This window comes from Carcharhinus amblyrhynchos, chromosome 25 (assembly GCF_965287045.1).
Source record: "Carcharhinus amblyrhynchos chromosome 25, sCarAmb.v2.hapA, whole genome shotgun sequence".
Taxonomy (NCBI): domain Eukaryota; kingdom Metazoa; phylum Chordata; class Chondrichthyes; order Carcharhiniformes; family Carcharhinidae; genus Carcharhinus; species Carcharhinus amblyrhynchos.
This window is the reverse complement of record NC_137348.1, coordinates 588261-607491: the sequence shown is the minus strand read 5'-3', so window position 1 is coordinate 607491 and position 19231 is coordinate 588261. Positions and strand designations below refer to the sequence as shown.

The 19231-nt window shown below is 44.8% G+C and overlaps 1 protein-coding gene across 1 annotated transcript in view; it reads right to left on the bottom strand.

Moving 5' to 3' along the window:
- ttc16 (tetratricopeptide repeat domain 16) overlaps positions 1-19231 on the bottom strand; it is a 180920-nt gene that overhangs the window by 76494 nt on the left and 85195 nt on the right. Inside the window, exons 8-10 of the mRNA XM_080212074.1 lie at positions 13046-13126; positions 11730-11905; positions 1134-1500 (exon numbers count right to left, since the gene is read on the bottom strand). Coding sequence (XP_080068200.1) covers positions 1134-1500; positions 11730-11905; positions 13046-13126 — 624 coding nt within the window. The remainder of the gene's footprint in view (positions 1-1133; positions 1501-11729; positions 11906-13045; positions 13127-19231) is intronic.

Below are 19231 nucleotides of genomic sequence, written 5' to 3'. Positions count from 1 at the left end.
TATGGGATTGGGGGTAATCTAGGTACTTGGATCAGGAATTGGCTAGCAGATAGGAGACAGAGGGTGGTGGTTGATGGTGAATATTCGTCATGGAGTTCGGTTACGAGCAGTGTGCCTCAGGGATCTGTTTTGGGGCCATTGCTGTTTGTAATTTTTATTAATGATCTGGATGAGGGTATAGTTGGGTGGATTAGTAAGTTTGCTGATGACACCAAAGTCGGAGGTGTGGTAGATTGTGAGGAAGGGTGTCATAGTTTGCAGGGTGACCTAGACAGGTTGCAGAGCTGGGCCGCGAGGTGGCAGATGGAGTTTAATGCAGAGAAGTGTGAGGTAATTCATTTCGGTAGGAGTAACAGATGTGTTGAGTATAGGGCTAACGGGAGGACTTTGAATAGTGTGGAGGAGCAGAGGGATCTAGGTGTATGTGTACATAGATCCCTGAAAGTTGGGAATCAAGTAGATAAGGTTGTTAAGAAGGCATACGGTGTCTTGGCGTTTATTGGTAGGGGGACTGAATTTAGGAGTCGCAGCGTCATGTTACAACTGTACACAACTCTGGTGCGGCCGCACTTGGAGTACTGTGTGCAGTTCTGGTCCCCACATTACAGGAAGGACGTGGAGGCTTTGGAGAGGGTGCAGAGGAGGTTTACCAGGATGTTGCCTGGTACGGAGGGGAGGTCCTATGAGGAGAGACTGAGGGATTTGGGGTTGTTTTCGCTGGAAAGAAGGAGGCTAAGAGGGGATCTTATTGAAACATATAAGATGATTAGAGGTTTAGATAGGGTGGATAGTGATAGCCTTTTCCCTCGGATGGAGAAAGCTAGCACGAGGGGGCATGGCTTTAAATTAAGGGGGGGTAGTTATAGGACGGATGTCAGGGGTAGGTTCTTTACCCAGAGGGTGGTGAGGGATTGGAATGCCCTGCCTGCTGCGGTTGTAAATGCGCCTAGTTTGGGGGCGTTTAAGAGATCTGTGGATAGGTTTATGGACGAAAAGGGATTGGTTTAGATTAGCGGGTCAGTGTTTTTTTAAAAAAAACTGGTCGGCGCAACATCGTGGGCCGAAGGGCCTGTTCTGCGCTGTAATGTTCTATGTTCTAATGTTCTATGTTCTAAAATCTTAGCAAACTATACCTTTGCTTCGATGCATATTCTCATCTTCTGATTCAAACTCAGGGGCTGCTTCAGCATAAATTGAGTTGCTCACATCAAAACCAGCCAGGTTTTTCGCCACTCCAAACAACCGGTTTCCTTTTCTGGAAATTTCCTTTGACAGTTTCTTGTTGTAACTTGCATTAGCATGAAAAATGGTCACACTCTCTTCACTATCCAAGTCATAACTCCTATCAGTGAGCTCATCGTCACTTTCTACGCCTTGAGAATCTGATCCAGATGTGTAGTAATACGAAGCAAAGGAAGGTCGAAGGCGTTTGAAGTAAAGAATCCGTGGTATTGTGTATTCGTAGGTAATATGAGGGTTCTTGCCGCTTTGAATTAGTAACTAGGAATACAACAGAATCATATTACAATGCCATTACCGAGTTAGCTTGTAATACGTTTCATTATAACTGTTGTCATGGCATTTGAACTATCAAGACAGTGTATAAATATATTCAAAGTTACAGAATTTTACATTAATCCAGAGAATACCTTGTTCTAAAGAGACTTAGCACATATGCATTGTTAGTCAAATGCTAATGTCATATAGATATGCAGCTTTCATAGTTGAGTAAACAGATCACTGGCACTGATATTAAGAAAAGCTCAATGCCACCAGTTTGTCACTGCCTGCTCCTTGAACTTGGAGATATCCATCAAATCGGAAAATCCCAGGATTCAAACTTATTGCTTTTGGCTTCTACAGGAAAACCTTGTGTGTCGGCTCATTCATTCTTGTGAAGAACATAGAACACTACAGCACAAACAGGCCCTCTGGCCCACAAGTTTCACTGATCACATCTATACCTACCAAGCCATAGAACTATCTGTAACTCCCAATGCCATTAGATCCCATAGACTCATCCAGAAGTCTTTTCAAAGACCCCAGTGAGTTCGCCTCTACCACCACCAACGGCAGCCGATTCCACTCACTCACCACCCTCTGAGTGAAAAACTTTGCCCTAACATCTCCTCTGTACTTGCTTCCCAGCATCTTAAACCTGTGTCCTCTCGTAGCGACCATTTCAGCCCTAGGATATAGCCTCCGAGAATCCACCCTATCTATTCCTCTCAACATTTTATAAACCTCTATCAGGTCGCCTCTCAACCTTCGTCTCTCCAGGGAGAGGAGACCTAGCTCCCTCAACCTATCTTCATAAGGCATGCCTCCCAATTCAGGCAACATCCTTGTAAATCTCCTCTGCACCCTCTCAATAGCTTCCACATCCTTCCTGTAGTGAGGCGACCAGAACTGCGCACAGTACTCCAAGTGGGGTCTGACAAGGGTTCTATAAAGTTGCAGCATTACCTCCCAACTCCTAAACTCAATCCCTCGATTAATGAAGGCCAGTACACCATACGCCTTCTTGACCACATCCTCCACCTGCAAGGCCGATTTAAGAGTCCTATGGACCCGGACCCCAAGATCCTTCTGCTCTTCAACCCAGCTAAGACTCCTACCCTTGATATTGTACTCCTGCATCCCGTTGGTCCTGCCAAAATGGACCACTACACATTTATCCGCGTGGAAGTCCATCTGCCACTTCTCCGCCCAGTCTTGCATTCTATCTATGTCACGCTACAACTTCTGACATCCCTCCAGACTATCCACACCACCACCAACCTTCGTATGTTCGGTGAACTTACTAACCCACACCTCCACTTCCTCATCCAGGTCATTTATGAAAATGACAAACAGCAAGGGTCTTAGAACAGATCCCTGGGGCACTCCACTGGTGACCGACCTCCATGCAGAAAAAGACCCATCCACAACCACTCTCTACCTTCTGCAGGCAAGCCAGTTCTGGATCCACAAGGCCAAAGCCCCTTGGATCCCATGCCCTCTCACCTTCTCAAGAAGTCTTGCATGGGGGGCCTTATCAAACACCTTGCTGAAGTCTATGTAAACCACGTCCACCACTCTTTCTTCGTCAATGTGTTCAGTCACATTTTCAAAGAACTCAACTAGGTTCGTAAGGCACGACCTGCCCTTGACAAAGCCGTGCTGACTATTCCTGATCATTCTAAAGAGTGCATTTGTCACATGATTCATGCACAGCAATCTGACAAAGTCTGCTGAAATCATAGATTTTCACTGAAAAGAGCTTGTGGCAAAGAAATTTAATTTGCATTGGTAGTGATGTAGCTGACAAGGAATATGGCTGCCAGTTTTTCTGCAGCAGGCCGTGTGTCTCAGATCACCTCCCTGAAAGGGTTAAAACGCATGCACCACTCTTTAGTTAGATCTATAAAATTTTTGGAATAGCTAACTATGTTGTTCTGGATAACGTGGAGATGTCCTCCTTCCTTGATCCCTTAACCCTGTATCCAAAATTACCTCTCTCTCATTCTGGTCTAATTGTGCTCCTATATCTTATAGTCCGAGTAAAGTTCTGTATGGGCCTGCTCTATACTTGTGAATAAAGAATTTCAGTCAAATTCAAACTAAAGAAAAATACATACACTAAACATGCATACAGTAAAGGAGAGGGAAGTATAGGGGTTAAGTAAATAACTATGGATAGCAAATCAGAACTAAATTATTTCAATTCTAATATTTTACTGTTACATAAATAAGAGGGAAAAAATATCAGGATAGCAATAGGATAACAAACTGATGCACAAGATCAACTCAAGTATTTAATTACCAGGGAGACTAACAAGTTGGGCATAACACAGGAATAAGAGGGGCCTCTGGGTTACTGGACTAATGATATTACCACTAGGTTGCCATTTGCTTTGTTGAAGAGGCTCCCTAGGGCTGGTTTACCCAAGTGTGACTCACAATGGTGTTAGCTGTGTCAGAACAATCCCATTTTGGAGAAATCCTTGACGCGCTTCAGATGCAGCAAAAGTCCGATCAAGTCTAATCAAGGAGCGTACAACTATTTAGTTCGGGAAGCAACATTATCCCTCCATTCCCTCTAAAATCAGGCATTGCAAGACATGTTTGTAGGCTTTACCCTTGACTAAAAAAAAAGTTCATCCCTTTTCAGTTGTGTCAGGTATCCAAATTCTAAACAGTGAAATTAGGTGTGCAAATAATTTGAACATTTAAATAGTACTATTCTCATGGTCTCTGTGGCTGGGTTAAATTCATTTTCATATTTTTATACTATTGTTAAGTGGCAAATAGGGCATAACATGGCTGTTTTCATATCCAAGGAAGAATTTATTTGCATTGGAGGCAGTACAGCAAAGATTCACTAGATTGGTTCTGGGGTTGACAGGGCTGTCCTGTGATGAGACGTTGAGTAAACAGGGTCTATAGGCTAGACACAGATTTCTCTGGGCTGGTGACTCTAGAACAGAGGCACACTCAGAATAAGGAACCTCTCATTCAGGACACTGTTGAATATGTTTAAAGCTGGAATAGACAGATGTTTAGGTTTACACTACAGGGAGCAGGCAGGAAAGTAGAGTTAAGATAGATGATCAGACATGACCATACTAAATGGTGATGATGTGGATATGCTGGCGTTGGACTGGGGTAAACACAGTAAAAAGTCTGACAACACCAGGTTTAAGTCCAACCGATTTATTTGATAGTAAACTCGCAAGCTTTCGGGGTTTGTCCCTTCGTCAGGTAAATGGAGAGTTCTGGCCTCAGGCAGAGCATATAAAGCACAGACAGTTTACAGATTACTGATTAGAATGCGAATCTTTACACCTAACCTGCTGTTCAAGTCCTAAAGTGGCCGACAATGTGAGTGGAAGGAGCACTGAGCACAGGTTAAAGAGATGTGTACTGTCTCCAGACAGTACAGTAAGTGAGGTTTTGCCAACCCAGGCAATCACGGGGGTTACAGATAGTGCGACATGAACCCAAGATCCCTGTTGAGACCACCCTCATGTGTGCGGAACTTGGCTATCAGTCTCTGCTCAGCGACTCTGCGCTGTCGTGTGTCGTAAAGGCCGCCTTGGAGAATGCTTACCTGAAGGTCAGAGGCCGAATGCCCGTGACCACTCAAGTGTTCACCAACAGGAAGGGAACAGTCTTGCCTGGTGATTGTCGAGTGATGTTCATTCATCCGTTGTTGTAGCATGTGCATGGTCTCCCCAATGTACCATGCTTCGGGACATCCTTTCTTGCAACGCATCAGGTAGACAACGTTGGCCGAGTTGCAAGAGTATGTACCGTGTATTTACCGAGTATGTACCTGGTGGATGGTATTCTCACATGTGACAATGTCATCCATGTCGATGATCCGGCATGCCTTGCAGAGGTTGCTGTGGCAGGGTTGTGTGGTATTGTGGTCACTGTTCTCCCTGGGTAGTTTGCTGCGAACAACCGTCTGTTTGAGGTTGCGTGGTTGTCTGAAAGCGAGAAGTGGGGGTGTGGGGATGACCTTGGCGAGATGTTCGTCTCCATCAATGACATGTTGAAGACTCCGGAGAAGATGTCGTAGCTTCTCTGCTCCGGGGAAGTACGGACGACGAAGGGTACTCTGTCCACCGTGCTGTGGCGCATCAGAACTGTCGATCTGTGAGTCGAGCGCCATATCCTGTTCTTATGAGGGCATCTTTCAGCGTCTGGAGGTGTCTGATCCTCCTCATCTGAGCAAATCCTGTGTATACAGAGGGCTTGTCCATAGGGGATGGCTTCTTTAACATGTTTAGGGTGGAAGCTGGAGAAGTGGAGCATTGTGACATTGTCTGTGGGCTTGCAGAACAGTGAGGTGCTGAGGTGACCGTCCTTGATGGAGATGCGAGTGTCCAAGAATGCAACTGATTCTGGGGAATAGTCCATGGTGAGTCTGATGGTGGGGTGGAACTTGTTGATGTCATCATATAGTTACTTCAGTGATTGTTCACCATGAGGCCAAAGGAAGAAAACGTCATCGATGTATCTAGTGTATAGCATTGGTTGAAGATTCTGTGTGGTGAAGAAGTCTTGTTTGAGCTTGTGCATGAAGATGTTGGCATATTGAGGTGTGAATTTGGTCCCCACAGCTGTTCCGTGTGTCAGGATGAAAAACTGGTTGTTGAAGGTGAAGACATTGTGGTCCAGGATAAAGCGGATGAGTTGTAAAATTGCATCTGGAAACTGGCAGTTGTCAGCATTGAGTACTGAGGCAGTTGCAGCAATGCCATTGTTGTGGGGGATGTTGGTGTAGAGCGTCGAGACATCCATTGTGACGAGGAGTGTCCCTGGTTCAACTGCTCCATGTGTGCTGAGTTTCTTTAGGAAGTCTGTAGTGTTGCAACAAAAGCTGGGGGTTCTTTGTACAATGGGTTTCAGGATGCCCTTGACGTAGCCAGAGAGGTTCTCACACAGAGTCCCATTGCCTGATATGATGGGATGGCCGGGTGTGTTTGCCTGGTGTATCTTTGGGAGGCAGCAGGTTAACGCACCTCCTGATGGTTTGGGCATACAAGTCCAGTCGAGGGCAGCGGCCTTCCGGAGGAGTCCAATTGGACTCTTTCCTCTTAGGTTGCTGCACTGTGGATCTCTCTATCGGCTGTTCCGGTTCATCGGCTGTCTCATTGTGTTCACTGTTGGCCTCTTGGGGTTTGTGGAAAAACTCCTGCAGCCTCATTCGCCTGATGAATTCCTCTGTGTCTGCTGCAAGACTGATGGGGTCCATTTTGGTGATGGGGCGAAATTGAGCCCTTGGCTGAGAACTTCAATTTCATCTGGTTGAAGTGTGTAGTTCGACAAGTTGACAATGGACTTCCCTGTGGTAGTGCTGTTTTCTACTGTGGTGCCGGGGAAGGATTGGTTGTTGCCGGTGGTGGTGCTGAGTTTTTCAAGTTTCCTGTTCTTGGTCTGCATGTAGGTGATGTAGTTTCTTCGTCTCATCTGCTTGGCAGAGTTTTGCAGTTGGTCTGCGTCCTGAGCGCAAGTTGAGAATATGTATTCCATTTTAGTTTCCAGGGTGCGGCGTTTGTCACCTCAGCACCTCACTGTATTGCAAGCCCACAGACAATCTCACAATGCTCCACTTCTCCAGCTTCCACCCTAAGCATGTTAAAGAAGCCATCCCCTATGGACAAGCCCTCCATATGCACAGGATTTGCTCAGATGAGGAGGATCGTGACAGACACCTCCAGACGCTGAAAGATACCCTCATAAGAACAGGATATGGCGCTCGACTCATAGATCGACAGTTCCGATGCGCCACAGCAAAAAACCGCACCGATCTCCTCAGAAGACAAACATGGGACACAGTGGACAGAGTACCCTTCGTCATCCAGTACTTCCCCGGAGCGGAGAAGCTACGACATCTTCTCTGGAGTCTTCAACATATCATTGATGAAGACGAACATCTCACCAGGGTCATCCCCACACCCCCACCTCTTGCTTTCAGACAACCACGCAACCTCAAGCAGACCATTGTTCGCAGCAAACTACCCAGTCTTCAGGAGAACAGTGACCACAATACCACACAACCCTGCCACAGCAACCTCTGCAAGACATGCCGGATCATCGACATGGATACCATCATCACACGTGAGAATACCATCCACCAGGTACACGGTAAATACTCTTGCAACTCGGCCAAAATTGTCTACCTGATACATTGCAAGAAAGGATGTCCCGAAGCATGGTACATTGGGGAGACCATGCAGACGCTACGACAACGGATGAATGAACATTGCTCCACAATCACCAGGCAAGACTGTTCCCTCCCTGTTGGTGAACACTTCAGTGGTCACGGGCATTCAGCCTCTGACCTTTGGGTAAGCATTCTCCAAGGCGGCCTTCATGACACACGACAGCGCAGAGTCGCTGAGCAGAGACTGATAGCCAAGTTCCGCACACGTGAGGGTGGTCTCAACAGGGATCTTGGGCTCATGTCGCACTATCTGTAACCCCCGTGACTTGCCTGGGCTTGCAAAATCTCACTTACTGTACTGTCTGGAGACAATACACATCTCTTTAACCTGTGCTCAGTGCTCCTTCCACTCACATTGTCGGCCACTTTAGGACTTGAACAGCAGGTTAGGTGTAAAGATTCGCATTCTAATCAGTAATCTCTAAACTGTCTGTGCTTTATATGCTCTGTCTGAGGCAGAACTCTCCATTCACCTGACGAAGGGACAAACCCCGAAAGCTTGCGAGTTTACTATCAAATAAATCGGTTGGACTTAAACCTGGTGTTGTCAGACTTTTTACCACACTAAATGGTGCACAGGCTCTAGGGGTTGCAAGGTTGACTCCTGTTCCTACCTTTTGTATTCTCAGCTGACTGAGGAGTGCGAGGAAGCTTTCATTAGCAATAACATACGTGACCGCTTTCTGCATTTCGTGTAGAGATTGAGCAGATCAAAGACTGGTTTAGCAGAAATGGGTTTTGATGTACAAGCACTGGCACCAGTACTGGGAAAAGTGGGAGCTGTATCTTTGGGTGCTAGAGCTGAATTCTGGCGAGTTATATAACTAAGGCGGCAGAATTAGCTTTAAACTAAATAATGGGGCAAGGAGTCAAGTGTGAAAGATGTGATCAATTAAAGAAAACAGACAAAGCAAGAGAACAAGATAGCAATAGGAGAAGTAATAATCAGAGTATAGCAGGGATGAACAAAGCATGCAGAGTATGCCAACAGATAAGGCCAGAGATTGCAAAGTGGTAAAAATCAGAATTAAAGGTTCTGTATCTGAATGCATGTAACATCTGGGACAAACAGATGAATTAACAACATAAATAGTATGACTTGGTAGCCATTACAGAGACATGGCTGCAAAATGACAAAGGTTGGCACCTGTAGATTCAAGGGCATATGGCATTTTGGAAGAATAGGAATGTTAGAAAATGATGATGAGGTATCTTTGTTAATTAAAGTTGACATTAAGAGAGAGAGAGAGAGAGATGACCTGAAAACTAAAGTTCATAATGTAGTATCAATTACGGTAGAGATAGAAAATAACAGGTGGTTTGATCCTAACAGTAGCCACACTAGGACAAAGTATACAGGAAGAAATAGTGGGAACTTTTCAGAAAGCTAATCACAGTTGATTTTAATCTATACATAGATTAGGCAAATCAGATTATCAAAGGTAGTCTAGAAGGTGAGATCATTGAGTTTGCAGGTCAATTTCTTAGAGCAGCACATCCTACAGTGAACTAGAGTGCAGGCTATTAAATGAAGAACCACAGAATTCCTACAGTGCAGTAAAAGGCCATCCAACCCATCAAGTCTGTACATTTTAAAAGGCCCTACCCTCCACCCTATCCCCATAACCCTGCGCCTTTAGCATGGTTAATCCATCTAATCGACACATCTTTCAACAATGAGAGGAAAACTGAGCAGCTGAAGGAAACCCACACAAGCACGGAGAGAACATGAAAACATCATAGATGGTCACCCAAGGCCAGAATTGATTCTGGGTCCCCTGTCACTAAGGCAGCAGTGCTGATCACTGAAATTAGATATGGACCACAATTCTCCTATTTTCAGGCTGAGTTCCCCCCTGCTGGTATCAAAACGGGAGTGAATCACAAATTTATGGACGGTTGCAAATTAAGGCACCCCAGTCTCTACGTTTATGGACAAATCATTCTCAAACCAAAAATCAAAACAGTGACCCCAAACTGTCCTGTACACCTTTCCCCATTTCAAGTAATGAGTCACCCCCTCCAAGCACGAGGCTGACCCAACCATTACATCCCCATCCCCCTCAATCCCCTTCCCTGCACAGCATCCCCCTCCCGCACTCCCTCAGAATGACTAATTCAAGTGCCTTTCTGTGCCTTTTCTCTGTAATCCTGCAAATTTGATGAAGTAGTCCCTTTAGAAGCTGCAAACAGGACAGCTGCATATCTTTGCATAGGATGAAATATTCTGGAGCGACTGCTTGTAGTATATTATAGTATAGAGATTTTTTTTCACTGACTAAAATGCCATGTGTGGCTTAATAGAAAGTGGCAGAGTGACAAAGGAGATGCAAATCAATATTAGTAAGTAATTTCATAGTTGGCCAACTACTGCGCAAAGAAAAAGATCAAGAAACAAATTGTAAAATGTATTGACTTTTTCACCACTATTATTGCATAAACTTTAAGTTTCTACTCACTTCAATTTAAAACTGTACATGCACACTCAGACCCACCTTCAGGCCACACACCTTGGCAGTGCCAGTGGTGCACCGTCTCCTGGCACTGATACCCTGGTCTAGCACCTTGGGTCCCAAGAGGGTCAAGGAGGTAAGTCCATTGTCCATGTGCCCTTTGTCACTGTAAAGGAAGGGTCTTTCAAGGAACCTGGGGATTGACCTTGCCACTGTCATGGCTGGGCTGCCCCATCAGTCCTGGCAGGCTTGAAGATCACCCCTGGCGTGGTGATTTCAGACAGTCCTGTGACTAACATCTTCATTCCTTCCGGTCAGCTGTGAAGATTTTGAAGTGGTCTGGTCACTTCAAACTCCGTGCCCACTGGTAGGTATTTAAATGACTGCAGCACCCATTCTGCAGCAGGGATTTTCCTCTTGGTCAGAAACTGCAGAAAGTGAGAAGATCCCCTTGAAATCCTTTGACAGAGATAAGATATCAATATCATGGAAGGGGTTGTGGGCAGGGCAGGGGGCTCCCATTCAGCCCCAATGTATTCACAAAGCTTTGATTTGAAGTCTGAGCCTTCCAAGCTCAATTTCAAAGTGCAATGTTTTGCAAGAGACTTCCATTGACTGCATAATGGATTTCTACTCAACCTCTAGTCATCTGTTTCTTTACCTTTTCCTCAAGTCTCTCCATTGTTCCGAACTACAATGTTTATACAGATTCTATGCCTGACTGACAGCTGAGGTTTCTTCAAAGGGAATGAATGGTTTTAGTTGCTCTTTTGCGATCCACTTATTGTATCACAATGGAAAGGACAAGATAGAGATGAGGAGATACTCTGAGGGTCAAGAGGCTTTGGAACTCATTTCCCAGAGAGCATTGAAGACAGGAAAAAAAAGCAAAATACTGCGGATGCTGAAATCTGAAACAAAAACAGAAAATGCTGGAAAATCCCAGCAGGTCTGACAGCATCTGTAGGGAGAGGATAGAGCCAGCATTGAGTCTGGATGACCCTTCATCAGAGCACTGAAGACAAGGTCATTGAACATGTTTAAGGCTGTATTTGTTTAGATTCTTAATTGACAAGGGAGTCAAAGTGCATAGGGGGAGAAAGAAAACTGGAGTAAGGCCCACCATGATCTTACTGAATGATGCAGGAGGCTCAAGGGGCCAAATGTTCTATTCGCGTCCCTAATTCGTACGTTCGTACATATATACTAATGGATTTGTCTACACAAATTAGGGAAGAAATACTGGATGCATCCTTCCTCCTCATTTGTTTTAAATGATGGACCCGTTATTTATAAACCGTGTCCTGTAGTTCAAGTCTCCCCCATAAGAAAAAAATCCTTGCAGCATCATCCTGTCAAGTCCTCTCAGCAATTTAATATATTTTAATAAGATTGCCTTTCATTCTTCTAAACAGTATAGTTTGCTCTTTCAGGAGAAAAATGGGGAGTACTGAAATTTTACATGTCATAGCACTTTTACTGTGGGAGTAAAATCAAACTCTTTCTGCACAATTACTTGGTTAAAATGAGTTTTACATGTGAACTAATTGTGGTTATACCAGAATATTAACTCCCAGGTCTGTCGGTCCTTGAGCCACAATGTATTCAATTCCAGTTTCATATACATCCATCGGTCTCCTATACTTAAAAACGGTGCCTGCAAGGTGGAAATTTCTTGGACCTTCTACTTTTAAATTCCCATTCACAAAGAAGTTTCCAGATTCATCAGCAACAGCTGGAAGGTAAATAAAAGCACAGATAATAAAACTCATCTTATAGCATGTCACCGTTTCAGATTTCATTGAAAGAAAAACATTAACCAGCCTAGAAATTAAACTGTATGGCTTGCTCCTGGAGCCTGAAATACTACACAAGTGAATTAAACCTGTTTTTAAAAGGGCCAGCAAGCAAGTTTGAGAGAACAAACTGCTAACAGGATAACACTGGAAAGGAAGCTCTCAGTGTTAATGCTCATCTGGAATTCTATTATGAGGGCACAGAAACAAGGGGCTTCTATCCTATGGAGATAATTAAACAAGTGAATAACACTGGTTGCAATTCAGCATCTCTAAAGGTTTGAGAATAATGGGGTAGACTTTGAGCCAGCATTCTCAGATTTTAAAAATAGCTAAAAAAAGAGGAAATTCTGTTACAGCTAAAGCCAGAGATTTTGAGAACACCAACACCCAGTATTTATAATCTGGAGTGGTTGAGGCAGAAATTACTGGATATTACAAAGGAAAACTGAATAATTCTTTGAAGCAGTGGAAGATGCAGGATTATTCTTGCAAAAATATTCTAGCAACAATAACACATTGAGCTAAATTGCTTCCATCAGTGTTGTAAAATTTCACTGTCAATGATTTCTTTTGAATTTGGAAGGCAGTTAATGTGTGTCAGTCTCTCACTAGGTCCATACTTAACAATAAATAGGCTCTTTAGTATTGGATAATTATTGCCATCATTACAAGTGTCTGTAAAAACGATCTTACCATGGAGCAAAATACATGAAATACTAGCTTTTGTCAATTATAGATCACTTTTTTAAAATCAGCCTTCCTTGGTCACAGGAATATAAACATTTCACGGCTTCCTGCAACAACTCTATTGCTTACAAATTGTATGCTGTATTTCCAAGCTAGAATTATGATAATATTATACAATACAATGTTATATTCAATATGGAATACATTAAAACATTCAAATCAGAATGGTTAGCCCTAACAGATGAGTAACTTGCAAGGTTACATTATTACATCTACAATTCACTATATACTAATGCCACATTGGGTAAACCAATGCCAGTACTAACAGACAACACAAACATGTAATAAAGGAAAATAATAAATATAACTTCAGTTGTTCTTTTACATACCCAAAACATCATCTGATTTCTTTCTTTCAATTATTTGGATATCTGTTGCACCAACTGGGATGTGGGTTATTAGGGAATAACCTAGGAAACAGTTTAATAAATTTTCAAATCAAAGTCCATGTCAATCTGCAATTAACCTACAGCATAGCATAAACTCTAGATTCTAAGCAGATTAACTGGTAAAACTTCAAAGGCAGAAACTGGTAAAAATTGCAGAACAAGGGTTTAAGGAGGTTGAGAATGTGAAGACATGAGCATCAGGCTCCTCCCAGGCTGGAGGCCTGCAGTACACCTGATGCATTCACTGCACCAAAATGGTGATAGACTGCTTCGGAAAAGTGCATAGGCAAGAAAAAGATCAGGCTCCAATATTATGCCCCTTGTGGTAGAATTGCAGTGCTAACACACCAGCTAGATCCACAGGAAGAATGCGCATTGGATTGCGGATCATGTTAAGAAATGGATAGAAAGCTAGTTAGCAGATAGGAAGCAAGAGTTGGCATAAATGGGTCTTTTTCTGATTGGCAGGTAGTGATAATGGCATTCCACAGGGATTTGTGCTAGGACCCCAAATGTTCACATTATATATTAATGATTTGGAAGGGGTATAGAATACCAGAGCAAGGAGATAATGTCGGAATTGTATCGAGCACTAATTAGTAATGTATGTAGTTTTGGTCACCTCATTATAGGATGTGATAGCATTAAGGGGGGTGCAGAGGAGGTTCACCAGGATGTTGCCTGGGCTGGAGTATTTAGACCACAAGATGTAAGAGCAGAATTAGGCCATTTGGCCCATTGAATCTGCTCCACCATTCAATCATGGCTGATATTTTTCTCATTCCCATATTCTTGCCTTCTCCCTTGATAACCTTTGATCTCCTTGTTAATCAAGAACCTATCTCTATACACTCAATGACCTGGTCTCCACAGTCCCCTGTGGCAATGAGTTCCACAGATTCACCACCCTCTGGCTGAAGAGATTCCTCTTCATCTGTGTTAAAGGAATGTCCCTTCACTGAGGCTGTCCCCTCGAATTCTAGTGGAAACATCCTCTCCATGTCTACTCTATCTAGGCCTCTCCATATTCTGCGAGTTTCAATTGCTTCACCCTCTCATCCTTCTAAACTCCAGAGAGTATAGACCCAGACTTCTCAACCACTCATATGACAAACCCTTCATTCCTGGGATCACTCTTGCGAACCTCCTCTGGACCCCCTCCAAGGCCAGCACATCATTCCTTAGGCATGGGACTCAAAACTGCTCAGAATATTCCAAATGGGTCTGACCAGAGCCTTGTACAACGTCAGCAGTACATTTTTGCTCTTGTATTCTAGCCCTCTAGAAATAAATGCCAAGCTTGAATTTGCCTTCCTAATTGCCAACTAATCTGCCTGTTAACCTTGAGAGTCCTGGACCAGGGCTTCCAAGTCCCTTTGCGCTTCAGATTTCCAAAGCCTTTCCCCAGTTAGAAAATAGTCTATGCCTCTATTCTTCCTACTAAAGTGCACAACCTCACACTTTCCCACATTGTACATAGAACATAACAGCGCAGAACAGGCCCTTCGGCCCACGATGTTGCGCCGACCAGTTAAAAAAAAACAACAACAATGACCCACTAACCTAAACCAATCCCTTTTCGTCCATAAACCTGTCCACAGACCTCTTAAATGCCCCCAAACTAGGCGCATTTACAACTGCAGCAGGCAGGGCATTCCAATCCCTCACCACCCTCTGGGTAAAGAACCTACCCCTGACATCTGTCCTATAACTACCCCCCCTTAGTTTAAAGCCATGCCCCCTCGTGCTAGATTTTTCCATCAGAGGAAAAAGGCTATCACTATCCACCCTATCTAAGCCTCTAATCATCTTATATGTTTCAATAAGATCCCCTCTTAGCCGCCTTCTTTCCAGCGAAAACAACCCCAAATCCCTCAGCCTCTCCTCATAGGATCTCCCCTCTACACCAGGCAACATCCTGGTAAACCTCCTCTGCACCCTCTCCAAAGCCTCCACATGCTTCCTGTAATGTGGGGACCAGAACTGCACACAGTACTCCAAGTGCGGCCGCACCAGAGTTGTGTACAGTTGCAACATAACGCTACGACTCCTAAATTCAATCCCCCTACCAATAAACGCCAAGACACTGTATGCCTTCTTAACAACCTTATCTACTTGATTCCCAACTTTCAGGGATCTATGTACACATACACCTAGATCCCTCTGCTCCTCCACACTATTCAAAGTCTTCCCGTTAGCCCTATACTCAAAACATCTGTTATTCCTACCAAAGTGAATTACCTCACATTTCTCTGCATTAAACTCCATCCGCCACCTCTCAGCCCAGCTCTGCAACCTGTCTAAGTCTTCCTGCAAACTATGACACCCCTCCTCACCATCCACCACACCTCCGACTTTGGTGTCATCAGCAAATTTACTGATCCACCCAACTATACCCTCATCCAGATCATTAATAAAAATCACAAACAGCAGTGGCCCCAACACAGATCCCTGAGGCACACCACTTGTAACCGAACTCCATGATGAATATTTACCGTCAACCACTACCCTCTGTCTCCTATCCGCTAGCCAATTCCTAATCCAGTTCCCTAGATCGCCCCCAATCCCATACATCTGCATTTTGTGCAGAAGCCTACCATGGTGAACCTTATCAAACGCCTTACTAAAATCCATATACACCACGTCCACTGCCTTACCCCCATCCACCTCTTTGGTCACTTTCTCAAAAAACTCAATAAGGTTAGTAAGGCACGACCTACCCGCCACAAAACCATGCTGACTATCTCCAATCAACTCATTACTCTCCAAATAACTATAAATCCTATCCCTAATAATTTTTTCCAAAACCTTGCCCACAACAGAAGTGAGACTCACCGGTCTATAATTCCCGGGGAAGTCTCTGTTCCCCTTCTTAAACAATGGGACAACATTCGCTAACCTCCAATCATCTGGTACTATACCAGAGGCCAACGACGACCTGAAGATCAGAGCCAGAGGCTCTGCAATCACTTCTCTTGCCTCCCAGAGAATCCTGGGGTAAATCCCATCCGGACCAGGGGACTTATCTATTTTCAGACCCTCCAGAATATCCAGCACATCCTCCTTATCAACTGTAACACTGTCAATTCTACTCCCCTGCAACCAAGTGTCCTCCTCAGCTATATCCATGTCCCCCTGCGTGAACACCGAAGAGAAATATTGGTTCAATGCTTCACCAATCTCCTCTGGTTCCACACACAACTTCCCTCTGCCGTCTATAACTGGCCCTAAACTTGCCCTAACCAACCTTCTGTTCTTGACATACCTATAGAACGCCTTAGGATTCTCCTTAACCCTATCAGCCAAAGTCTTCTCATGTCCTCTTTTAGCCCTTCTTAGCTCGCTCTTCAACTCCCTCCTAGCCAATCTAAAGCTCTCTAGTGCACTATCCGAGTGCTCACGTCTCATCCGAACATAAGCCTCCTTTTTCTTTTTAACCAACGAATCAACTTTTTTGGTGCACCACGGTTCCCTAGCCTTACCAATTCCACCTTGCCTGACAGGGACATACCTATCACAGACTCGCAGTAGCTGCTCCTTGAAAAAACTCCACATTTCGGACGCTCCCAATCCCTGTAATCTCCTAGTCCAACCTATGTTTCCTGATTCTCTCCTAATAGCCTCATAATTACCCTTCCCCCAGCTAAAACCACTGTATTCCATCTACCACTTCTTTGCCCACTCTCCTAGCCTGTCCGAGTCATTCTGCACTTCCCACTTCTTCAACACTACCTGTTCTTCCTGTAAGGACGGATAAAGCTCCGGGGCCTGATGGTATTTATCCCAGGCTGCTTAGGGAGGTGAAAGATGAAATTGCTGGGCCTCTGGCGCAAATCTTTGTCTCTTCTTTGGACACAGGTGAGGTCCCAGAAGACTGGAGGGTAGCTAATGTGGTACCGCTGTTTAAAAAAGGTAGTAGGGATAACCCTGGAAATTATAGACCGGTGAGTTTGACATCGGTGGTAGGGAAATTAATGGAAAAAATACTTAGGGGTAGGATGTATGAGCATTTGGAACGTTGCGATCTGATTAGGGATACGCAACATGGCTTTGTTAGAGGGAGGTCTTGCCTTACGAATCTGGTGGAATTCTTTGAGGAGGTGACAAAAACGGTTGACGATGGGAGAGCCGTTGATGTCATCTATATGGATTTCAGTAAGGCGTTTGACAAAGTCCCTCATGGTAGGCTGGTACAAAAGGTTAAGGCGCATGGGATACAAGGACAGGCAGCTAGGTGGATTGAAAACTGGCTGGGCAATAGGAGACAGAGGGTAGTTGTTGAGGGGGCCTTTTCGGGCTGGAGGTCAGTGACCAGTGGTGTGCCGCAGGGCTCAGTACTGGGGCCTCTCCTTTGTAGTTTACATAAACAACTTGGAAGAGAGCGTACGTGGTGTGATCAGCAAGTTTGCGGATGACACCAAGATGGCAGGATTGGCGGATACTGAGGTGGAATGTCAGGTGATACAGCAGGATATAGATAGGTTGGTACATTGGGCAGATAGGTGGCAGATGGAATTTAATCCTGACAAATGCGAGGTGATGCATTTTGGAAGGAATAATGCAGAGAGGAGCTACGTGATAAAAGGTAGGCCGATTAGGAGTATAGAAATACAGAGGGACCTGGGAGTGCAGGTTGACAAGTCTATGAAGGTTGCGACACAAGTGGAGAAGGTTGTGAGGAAAGCTTATGGAATGCTAGCCTTTATAGGGAGGGGTATAGAGTACAGGAGCTGCCGTCTAATGCTTCAGTTGTACAGAATGTTGGTTAGACCGCATTTGGAGTACTGCGTCCAGTTCTGGTCACCTTACTACCGGAAGGATGTGGAGACTCTGGAGAGGGTGCAGAGGAGGTTTACCATGATGTTGCCTGGCATGGAAGGACTGAGTTACGAGGAAAGGTTGGAGAAACTGGGACTTTTCTCCTTGGAAAGACGGAGATTGAGGGGAGACATGATAGAGGTATATAAGATACTGAAGGGGATAGATAGAGTCAATACTGATAGGCTGCTCCCTAGATTGGGTACAATTACAAGAGGTCATGATCTAAGGGTGAGGGGGGAGAAGTATAATTTGGATGTAAGAGGAAGGTTCTTCACGCAGAGGGTAGTGGGGGTATGGAACACGCTATCGAGTAGGGTGGTGGAGGCAGGCACGTTGGACTTGTTTAAGGTCTACTTAGATAGACACATGAGCGAAACAAGGATGGAGGGTTATAGTAGGGGGTATTAAATAGGGTCAGAGCCTCGGGAGACACCGGAAATGCAGACTTATATGTTAACGTTTTTGTCTTTTTATTCCGCAGGTGGAGGTCCACCTTGTTGTCAAACAAGGGGCATGCACACGGTGGGTCGTGCGTGGGCTGCTCTTGGAGGTTCCGGGAGTGGCCTAGTACTTCGTGTCGGTGTGTGTGCTTGATCCTAGACCGGTAGACGGGCGCCGCAACAGCTCAGTGACTAGCACTGCTAGCTGTGCAGATACATGGATTTGGGCCTGTGTCTGTGGGAATTTGTGCATTCTCCCTGTGGTTGCGTGGGTTTCCTCCGGGCGCTCCAGTTTCCTCCCACACCCCAAAGATGTGCTCTTAGGCTGATTGGTATACCAAATTGACACTATTCTCCCCTGAATCTGGCTAAGTTACGGGTTCCACTCGCATACACGCAGGGCAGGGAAGGTGTAGGAGGATGCGGCGGCGTGGGCTCGTTGGGCCGAAGGGCCTGTTTCCCGTGCTGGGTTGTTCTTTGTATCTTTGTATTATCTGCAAATTTAGCAACTATGCGCTCAGTTGCATCTTCCAGATCATTAATGTATATAGTGAAAAGTTGTAGTCCCAACACTGATCCCTGTGGAACACCACTAGTCTCCAGTTGCCATTGCGAAAAGGACCCCCTTATCACCAGTCTCTGCCTTCTGTCTGTCAGCCAATTTTCTATCCATGCCAGTATCTTGCCTCCAACACCACTGGCTCTTAGCTTGTTTACCAGCCTTCTGTAAGGCACCTGGTTAAAGGCTGTCTGGAAATGCAAATAAATCACTTCCACTGGCTCTCCTTTGTCACCTCCTCAAAGAATTCCAACAGATTTCTCAGACATGCACTCCCTTTGACAAAGCTGTGCTGACTCAGCCCTA